At 33.8% G+C, this 10,715-nt stretch overlaps 1 protein-coding gene across 3 annotated transcripts in view; it reads left to right on the forward strand.

The window, feature by feature from the left end:
• TRIM33 (tripartite motif containing 33) overlaps nt 1–8,640 on the forward strand; it is a 141,887-nt gene extending 133,247 nt beyond the window's left edge. For 2 of the 3 annotated variants that reach the window (XM_020908277.2, XM_070463877.1), the window contains exons 17-20: nt 201–275; nt 2,023–2,175; nt 3,574–3,624; nt 3,704–8,640. In XM_020908277.2, the coding sequence (XP_020763936.1) occupies nt 201–275; nt 2,023–2,175; nt 3,574–3,624; nt 3,704–3,916 (492 nt within the window). In that variant the 3' untranslated portion in view covers nt 3,917–8,640. The remainder of the gene's footprint in view (nt 1–200; nt 276–2,022; nt 2,176–3,573; nt 3,625–3,703) is intronic. The other variant, XM_020908288.2, reaches the window with a different exon arrangement.
• Nucleotides 8,641–10,715: the final 2,075 nt, after the last annotated feature.

A 10,715-nucleotide genomic window follows, 5' to 3' on the forward strand; every position in this document is an offset into this window, starting at 1 on the left:
GGACAGAAGGTAGTCACAGTCTCAAAACTAAGTGGGAAACAAGTAGTTTTGTATTTACAGCTAGTATAGCTATATGTAGGAGAATAGCTTATCTTCAGTTTATTGTAGTAATACTTTATACTGATAAAGTCCTCATTTTCAAGAATATCTTTTAAGGGAGGAAAACAGTTCATGAGTTTTCTTTTCTTTTATTGGGCCAGAAATGTGAACGTCTTCTGCTTTACCTCTATTGCCATGAATTAAGTATTGAATTCCAGGAGCCAGTTCCTGCTTCGGTGAGTTGTTTACCTTAGTACTTTCCTGGTGAATAAGTTTAGTATAATATTTAAGACTATGGGCTCTGGCTTTAGTCTGCTAATGTTAAAACTCAGGCTTGAATAATCTCTTCATCCAGTTTCTTTTCTAAAATGGTTTCTTCCCTCATTGGGTTATTTTCAGGATTCTATACAATAACCTGTGTAAAATAATTTTAGTATAGTATTTGATAAAATTTCTAAGTAATAAGTACTTATGATGTTATTAGGGCTAAATGGATATGAGTTTCACTGTTAAAATTGCAGTTTGTTTTTAAAGACTGGCTCTGATCAAAACTTAATTTCCACATCCTCTTTTACTTTTAAAATGGACATGAGGATTACAGCTGCATGCATAATTAAAAGAGTCTTGAACTCAGAATCAGAACACTTGACTTCTAGTTCTGCCATTAACCAGCCTTATAACTGGGGAGATTTACATAATTTTCTGCCTCTAGTTTTAACTGTAGAGGGGGAATTTGAACGAAATTATTTCTAAAATTCTAGTTGTACGATTGATTCTAGGATTTGTACCTTGGGGAGAAAAATCTCTATGCAAGTATTAATTTGAATAAAAGTGTAAAGTTGAACCGTTTACACTGGTGTTGCCTTCATAAGCCCTCTTTTATGAACAGTCAAGATTAAGAGAAGACTGTGGCAAGAATGTGGGGAGAATTTGTAAGCTGTTGGGCTTTGTTTTTCTTAAAGCAGGTTTTTGTAAGGAATAAATTTAGGCTCTAAAATCCTATAGCAAAAGGAATACCAGGGATACCTTAAAAATGTGATAAGAATATGCTTCACATATTGTATTTGCTTGCTGTTGATTGTTGAATTAAGATATTATTGAATATCAGACCTGTTATATAAGGTATTGAATAGTAATTTATTTACTTAGGGAGGCTTAGAAATGGAAAGTATAAAAGGTTCTAGATACAAGGAAGACATTTTGTTCAGATAGTAATCATCTGACACCAGGAAGTCTGTCTGGTCTTCAAGTTTAGGGACTTTATGGTAGAAATTTTCTAAGATTTTCTTTTAATGAACTTTTAAAAATTGTTTCTCTGTGTTCAGTTATTTTTGCCAAGATACAAATTTCTGGCCAGGAGTTGGGGCCAGAACTCCCAAGCATGACCACTAAGTGGATAATAGGGGCTTTCTTGGTGGCTGAAGATGGTAAAGAATCTGCCTGCAATTCAGGAGACCCAGGTTAAATTCTGGGGTTGGGAAGATCCCCTAGAGAAAGACATGACAACTAAATGGTTAATAAACTTTTTTCTTGTGTCACTACAGTCTCTTTCACCTCTATTGCTATGTTCAGAGTTCTGTGACATAAGGTTTTATCTTTTATGAAGGATACCATATTCTATTAATAGCAATACATTTTGTAATCTTCTTTCCTTTTAAAGTCATACAATTCTGATGGGCAAGGTGTGTCCCTAACACTAGTGGTTGGGTAGCCTTGCTGATTGATTTTTTTCCCCCTTAATTTCCTTATTAAACATGGAACTTTGGGTCCTTCATAGAGGACCACGGAGACTACCACATATTCTGAATGTGATTTGATTTTTGTGTGATTGTGGCAGATTTCAAGTACAATTCACTATACTCAAAATTTTCATGCAGCTGGCTTAATCAACATTTTTCTCTAAAATTAATATACTTTGCATTTTCAAATTAAACACTTTGGCATTTTTGGAGAATCCTTATCTATCCTTATTTGTTTCTTTAGATACCAAACTACTATAAAATTATAAAGAAACCAATGGATTTATCCACCGTGAAAAAGAAGCTTCAGAAAAAACATTCCCAGCACTACCAAATCCCAGATGATTTTGTGGCTGATGTTCGTTTGATCTTCAAGAACTGTGAAAGGTTTAATGAAGTATGTTAGCTTCCAAACTATAGAGTCTTGGATTATTAGTTTTTGTTTTGTTTGCTTATTTTGTTCCTGGATTTTGTTTTCCCTGCCAAGAGATTTTTTTCTCAGTTGATTTGAACAAATTATTCTGCTCCAGGTCTGTCAAAAGTAAAATTTGATTGCATCCACAGTTCCAAAGAATAAAGTTTACTGTATATAATTTGAAATATATACTTAAATATAATGTAATAAATTAAGAATATTATTGGATATTTAGTGGATATCCCTTCCTGAATATGTTGAGGGTTGAGATAAGTATAGAAAATAGTCTGTAGTTAAGTACATTTTGTAGGAAATGATTACATCCAAGCCTACATTTTGGATACATTTAGGAAAGGGATTTGTACCAGTGTCTTTGATTTCATTCTTGACCATGTAAATATAGAACCTTAAAATTATAAACTCAAGTGGCTCATCTTGACTAGTAATCCAGAGTATATAATGTTGAGTTTTTTCAGCATCTCAGCTATGACTTTCATTAACTTTGGTTATGTTTTTTTTTTGAGTATAAAGATGAGCTATCCATACCTTTGGTAGAAATGTGATGTATATCACCTTCAAGGGTGTTTTTGTTATCTTTGAGAAGGTCAAATTTCTTTTTGTTAAGGAATATTTTAATTATTATAAGAGAAGAAAATGGATGAGAATCCACAAAATCTTCAGATTACTTAAAGTTTCCTTATTGCTGATAAAATTCGAGTGCCATATGAATATTACTAAAAAATTCACATTGAATCATGTGAAATGTACTCAGAGTTGCCTCTGGGAGCATCTAGGTGGCTTTTTAATTTCATATTAAAAATATTAGTGATAAGTCTTGTTGTCTTTATAGCACTGTGTCACAGAGAATGTAGTAAAACCTCATTCTCCTGAAGTTAAATTAATACAGTCCCAAATTTCTTGTCTTATTTTCTAATTCAGTTATTTTCAAATAAGTATGCTTTCATGAACCATAGCTAATAACGTTTGCCAGGGAGAAGACCTATTTTAATGATTGTTTAACAATTTATGATTAACAATTTACCACACAGATGGAATTCTGATTGATTGTTGAAAGCTTGTCGGTTTAAAAAACAAAGCAAAACATTTCTTACATTATTTGTTTCAAATAATTTTTTGCAACTCCTATTCAGGTTGACCTCACTAATTGAGAATTTTGAGAAAATTTCACAGTAGCTTTAGTAATAGCTTTGTAAAGAAAGTGGGTCCATGTTCTGTATAATTTTAGGAAGCACTTGATCTGGTCATAGCAGTTTGTTCCCCCTAATATGGCTGACTTTCGTCGCCAATCCTATGCAGTCTTATAACTTTAGAAAGGATTATAATTTCCCTTTTTTTTTTTGACTCTGGTATCCTTTTTAGATGATGAAAGTTGTTCAAGTTTATGCAGAAACACAAGAGATTAATTTGAAGGTAAGCTTTTCAGACCATGCAAACTTGGTGAAGGAATATGCATTACCAATAGGTGAATATTCCTATCTTTTGCTTGCAGGCTGATTCAGAAGTAGCTCAGGCAGGGAAAGCAGTTGCATTGTACTTTGAAGATAAACTCACAGAGATCTACTCAGACAGGACCTTCGCACCTTTGCCAGAGTTTGAGCAGGAAGAGGATGATGGTGAGGTAACTGAGGACTCTGATGAAGACTTTATTCAGCCCCGCAGAAAACGCCTAAAGTCAGATGAGAGACCAGTACATATAAAGTAAAATGACATGAACATAAACCAGTTGTTCAAAAAAGAAAGAAAAACTTCTATTTAAGTGTTGCTGGAATATCCTGCCTACAGTGGGCTCCTTCTTGAAGAAGCTAATAGCTTTTACACAGTATTAGATTGAAATAATGGACAGAAAACACATTCTGGTCAAGAAAGGGGGAAAGGACTCTATCTGCAACTTTAAAAGTAAAAACAAAAGTGAAAGTGAAATGATTGGAAGATTTCTGTTACTCAGAGAATGGTTCTGATTGCTAGAATGGGCTGATGTTGATCATTTGGTATTGATTGGTGCAAATACTGAGTGTTAAGTATTTAAGGGTCATGTCACTGGTTAAATTATCTCTTTGGACTGGAGTGCACATTTACTAAAACAACTTTCATGTCTCTCCGTTCACACATACAATACTGGGTTATTTTCTAGTCAAAAATCAAAGTTCTCAGATTCCACTTTGATATTAGTGCAGATGTGCATATTGGATCATGCCATTATATTTTCTCTTCTTTTGATGCTGTTGGGCCTTAGTTTGTATATTGGTTTAAAGAATTCAACAGTAGTTTTATTTTCTGTTCACACTTATTTGGGAAACATGCCCATTGATCATCATTTAATCAGTTCTAGTGTTCTACTGAAATAAATATGGTAACTTTTCAGTAGCAGATCATTTATAATAGTCATTTACAGAAAACACTTCCACAGAATTGCACTTCCCAATCAAATCATCTGATCACACATTTATTCCCATGAAAGGTAGAATGGTTGTTTGAAAATTAATCTAGTTTTCTGTACATTTAAAATTTGATTGAGGTGACAGCTGGCTCTTACCCCGTCTTCCTTCATATCGGTTTTCTGATAGACCACTATTGGCAAACAGTTATCTGTCAACTACCAAATGTGTAAAATTTCTGTATTTCACTTTGTCTTATTTGTAAATAGTGAACTAAAACTTCTGGCAGATCAGCAACATTTGCTGAGCCTGTTTTTTAAGCTAATATGTATTCTTACTAATGTTCCTATCAAGAATGGGTTTGTAATATATGCTGTCTATTTCTAATGTTCACATTCATATTTTGAAGTTCTATCTTATTTTAATAGAGAACAGACTTCTCAGAAAATCTTCAGAAGCAGCTTATTATTAAAATATTGAAATATTGAAATAAACCCGGTGGGGTTAGATTACTCATCCGTCCACCAAGTGGGACATTTGCATGGACTAGGGGCTTTAAGGACTTAGAACAGACCTGTAAGTATATCCTGAAGATGAGCCGATCAATCCCCACTTGAATGGTTACTGGAGTAGACCCACCTTCACTACCCTGATTTTAGCACCCGAGGCAGATAAAATCACCTTGGCTCTGTTCATTTTTCTTCTCTTCATTTGTGATGCTCAGATCCAAGATGTATGTTCTAGACTGTGTACAGGCTTCTTTTTTGTTGAGTTAAAAATTTTAGTCCTACTTTTGTATGGACATATTAGAATGTAAAGTGACCAAAATAGAAGACTTGCCATTAGATATTTTTCAGATGTCAGCAGATTTGTGGCAAATCATTTGCCTTTTTAAAAATTCAGCTTAAACAGTTCAGACAGTAGACTACTCAGAAAAACGTATTTGACATAATTGTCTAAGAGGTAAATATTTTTTAGTGCGTATTGAATCAAATAAAGTGCTCTAAAGAAGTTATTACACAAATTTCTTTGGGTTGTTTTTCTTTATCATGTGGTGGGGGTAAACATGAATATGATTCAAGCCTTCTAACGGTGTATTAGTTTTATTATTGCTGTTGACTTCATTCTGTGGCTTTCTTTTAGCTTTTTCAGTTGTTATAAGTTAAACTTTAAAACATATACCAAACTTACCAATTTACTCAAATTTCAGATTCTTTAGAACAGATTTCTTATAAAAAGGAAAAATTATTTTAAAATACTTTTATCTATGTGCATTTTCCTCTTCCCTACAACATTAATGATTTCCGTTTATCAGGAGACTTAACTAAGGGCACATTTTGGGAAGTGATGAGTAGCAATGTAACTTCATTTTGCCAAGCCATTGAGTTCTGATAGTTTGTGCTTGCTCTTCATGTGAATCCTTTTCATGGTCTTAGATAACACATTCTACCAGAAACAGATTGTAAGTAAAGTATTTGATATTTGGGGCCTTAAAAGCTAATGTGTTCCCTTAAAGACAGTTACATGTTAGATGGAGATTTTGGTTTTTATTTTCTTTTAATATTGGTTCTTCAAAAGCCACTTATTGCCAGCATTTAATAGGTTCCATTTCTGTTAACAGAAGGTAGGTTCATACTGATGAGGAATTACTGTTCAGTTATGTAACTTATCAACAAACCACCATTATGTGAAGGTATTCACTGTAGATTTCATGAAACCTTTTTTTCTTTCACATTTTATCATTCATTGTGTTTCTAAGCTGATTTGTTCACTAAATGCCTGTTAAAGTATAAAAAAAATTATATTCAGATATCTTACATTTTCCTTTTCATTTATGTTTTAAAAAGACAAACAGTGAATATCAATCCCTGAAGTCAGTTTTGTTTTAATACTCCCTTAAAATTGTATTCTTTGTTAAAAGGTAGTATTTTTGATTTGAAGATGTTAAATGTTTCCTTAAAAGCTTGCAAACTTTCACCACAGTTCATTTTTCATTTCCACTAAGAACAGAGTGTTCCTGGGTCTGTTCCTCTGGCCTGAATTTGCATTTTTTAGCACCTGGCTCAGCTGATCACTGAGCGAGAACTGCTTTGCAAGGGGAAAGCGTGTGTGTTCCCGAGTGTGGTTCAGTTGTAGGTCAGGCTCTGCCGAAACATCAGATCATTACCAGAGAGAGGCTAAGGCATTGAATCCACTGTCAAAATTATTCTTTTTGGAATCAACAAGGTACTTTGTGACTTCTATTCTTATATAAGGAAATTTTAAATAAATTTTAAAGTTAGTTAATTCTAATTTTTTTGTTACAACATTGAGATTTTCAGTTACTCCAAAGAAATAACACTTTTAAATAGAAGCAAAAGGTTTATAGTGTGCAAATTGTAGATTTATCAATTACCTCAGCAGGTATCCTGCCATGTAACTATGAGTGATTAGTTTTAATAAGCCAGGAGACTTAGGTTTTTGGACTATGCTCTTGGGTTGTGGCCTATCATCCATTATTCTCTTAGTATTTAAATGGAGTAAATGCTGTGGCCCCTTCTCCCTTGGCCTTTTAATGTCCCTTACCCATGCCCACTAATACACAACATATGAAGTATTAAAAAATGTCATTTCTTGAGGTCAGCACTGCTTATTTGCATACTTAACATTGGATCAGTGAGTAGTTTTATAGTAGTCTACCCTCCCCAACTTCCCTAATTCAAACAGTCAAGTTCTTAAGTCATGCCATGAATTCTTAACTCATACTGTCTATATTAATAATCTGCTGGAGGGTGATCCAAGGTGTAAGGTGACTTGATCATCATATACCAGACCTGGATGTTTTATTTCTCACAGTTATCTTCTTGATAAAGCAATAACACTGCTTTAAGTCTGTTGCCTAATAATAGCATGTCATAATCCTCTCGTGGATGGTGATTTTATAGGAAAGTTTGTATGCATATCACCCAGTCTATCTTTTAAAAATTAAGGAATTTAAATGTATGCTGAACCTAATGACAATATATTGTGGCATTTTATTTTAAAAATTGGGGAAAGTTGCATATTTTTTTAAAAGTAGGCATTTGAGTAAAAAAATCGAAGGTACTTTTTTAAGAAAATTTATATGCCACAGTTTACATAGACATTTCAGATTTCAACAAATACTCTTGATATAATGGTTTCTTTTACTTGGTCAAAATGCACGTATAGTATTTCTTCCATCTTAGTTCCTTGTGTTTGCCTTTGTGGTCTTTTATATATTTTTATTGTATCTGAGAAACAAAATTCTCTTCAAAAATAAGTCAATTTGGAAATATTTATTATAATCAAACTACAAAATGTACAAAATTAAGTTTAGCCCTTTTCTAGCAAGTGATCTTTAAAGTTAAAAATGCTGTTCTTTTAAATTCTCCAGATTTGTATGTGGGAAGGCACTGAAATGATCTTGCAAGTGCCACTGCAATATTCCCTTTCAAGTGTGGCCTAAATTTCAGTCTTAAGAACGAAATGCATGTCTGCTCCTGGTCTGAAAAATGTAGGCATTAACTATATTTTAAATCACAGTGAAACATGTATATAAGCCTATAACAAGAAGATTTGTGCAATTTGAAAGCCTTTTGATTTTCTATGTAGACATACCTACACACGAAAGGGTTAAATTCACAGCCTTACTAGTTCCTTGTTTCCCCTCATTATTATTCACCTCTTCTCTCCCCTCATTATTATTACTAATACTGCAGTTACTTTTTTTTGCACATAGTTAACTACCCTTCAATATGATTCTGAAAGAAAAAGTGCTGTTTCTGTGGTATTGTATTCTCTAAATAATCATATTTAATTTTTTTGAAACAAGGTTGCAGTTTCTAATTGTTCTGTTCCTGTGTTTTTTGCTGGTGTGTAATAAAAGCAAGATTTTCTTTTCATGGTTATTTAATACATTAGCTGCCTGTAAATATTTCTTGTTATAATGCTCTGGAATGTGTTGTAGAAGTTGTATTAGATCAGTTTAAAACCTTGTTTGAAAGCCACATTGTTTTGGTTATTTCTATTAAATTAGAAAATTGAAAAAGTTTTCAAATGAATTTCTTTTTTTTCTCTTCCTCTTTGAGACTTAATCACTTAGATTTAAAAAATTTATACTCTGTGTGAGGCACTGGAGATACTTTCATGAACAAGATAAAAAACAGTCCATGCCCTCCCAAGTGTTTATACTCCATTTGAGAATGATAGAGATTAACACAGAATATAGTTAGTAACACAGAGAAGGACCTAACCCCAAATTTTGTTGATCAGGGAAATGATCTCTCTCACTCATAAAAGACAGGACCAGGTAAAAGAGAAAATGAAGAGAGTAAATATACAGAAGCCTAAAAGTGAAAGAGAACATTTTTGTATTCCAGGACTGAAAGGGTCAGTTTAACTGGAATAGAATGTAAATTGAAGTAGTAAAATATTAAGCTGAAGAACAGAGCAGGATCCTTTTCAAGCAGAATGTCTTGAAAGTTATGATAAAATGGCTTGGGGCTTTTTCACTGAGGTCAACGAGGAGTCCCTGAAGAATTTTAAGCAGGATGGGGCTTGGTGAGTTGACATAATTAAAATGATCTTTCTGATCTGATTATGAAGAATGAGTTATGGAAGAGATTGGTAGTGGAAAGGCAGTTTTAGGCTATGAGTAATCTAGGTGAGCCCTAAGTTATCTGGCAGTGGAGATGGAAAATGGCAGTCAAATTTTAGAGAAATTTAAAAAGCGAGCTATCTCAGTAACTATCCCAATGGCCCAGTAACTGAGGCCATGTGGTTGCCTAAGACATTTTATGTGGTACCTATTAAAATAAGGGGAGAAAGGAATAGATTTGAGGATTTGCTGAGTTTAAAGTTCCTCTGGAGAATTAAGGAGAAGGTAGGTGTCCTGTAGGATAGTTCTGGTGCTTATCCTGGGCTGCAGATAGAATCTGTAAGATACATCAGGAATCACGTCTGTTGTATTCAGTGAATATGCCTAGCACATGGTAGGCATTCACCAACAAATGTCAGAGTTGAGCCACTTGCATAATAGTTGTTAACAATGTAACAGTATAGTGTTGCCTAGGAGATTTATAGACTGAGAAGGGTAGAATCCTTAATGCCAGAAAATATTTAAAGAGTAGGGAAAAAAACACTTCAGAAGTGCACTATGGTTAGTCATGGAAGAAAGCCAGGAGAGCTTTGGAAGACAAGAGAAAACGGCACAAGAAGGGATGTGAAATAATCAGTGATAAAGTGTTGGAACAAGAGATGAAGTAATGCTAAAGTAGCCATTAACTATAGGAATTTAGAAGCCATAGATGACCTTTTGATAAGACCTGCTCCAGTTTGGACAGCAGCAAGAGTTCAGTGGGTTAGATTAGTGACTGAGTGTAGGCTGTTCTTTAAAGAAATATGACTTTGGTTTTTCTTTAGATTTTTCAGAGCTAATGGTCATGAATAATTAAGTAAAACATCAGAATGGAATTTCCAAATTGTTACCTTTCTATATGCATTGTATAGTGGAAAAAGAATGGATTTTGACCATTGGGCAGTCTTTGGTTAAAACCTTTTGATTTGAAGTGATAAACTTAGATTTACTGATCTGTGTGTACTTCGATTATTTATGTTGAGAAATAGGGATATTCATATCCAGGTCATGGAATTGCTATAGACACAAGATCCTTTGTAGCCTCAGGGTAGACGCATAGTAAGTTCTCAACAACCATTTAGCTTCCTTTTTCCTGTTTCTCATGCCTGTTATTACCATGAAAAGGTGCAGGTTAGAAATGTAAATTTCTCCCTTTTTACTGATGAGGTAAAAGACTTCAGTACAGGACCTTAAGACTTGTAAATCTATCCTCTTGAAGTAGTTAACTTGTCATTCACTAATTTAGTTGGTAGTTAGACTTCTAAATCCCAGCAGATACTCATATTTTGCCCTAGATTTTTAAGGAATAATAAATGCAAAAGTTAACAGGTAGGATACAGTACCTAGTGCCAGCTTTTGTCTCAAGCTTCCCTTTCATATTGCTTGAGCCTCAAGTAGTGGTAAATATAGCACTGTTCTTTTGTTTACAAATATGTTACATTGGTGATTTGGAAAGGCAACATACAAGGACATCAGTTTCTGCGATATGG

This window comes from Odocoileus virginianus, unplaced genomic scaffold (assembly GCF_023699985.2).
Source record: "Odocoileus virginianus isolate 20LAN1187 ecotype Illinois unplaced genomic scaffold, Ovbor_1.2 Unplaced_Contig_8, whole genome shotgun sequence".
NCBI lineage: Eukaryota > Metazoa > Chordata > Mammalia > Artiodactyla > Cervidae > Odocoileus > Odocoileus virginianus.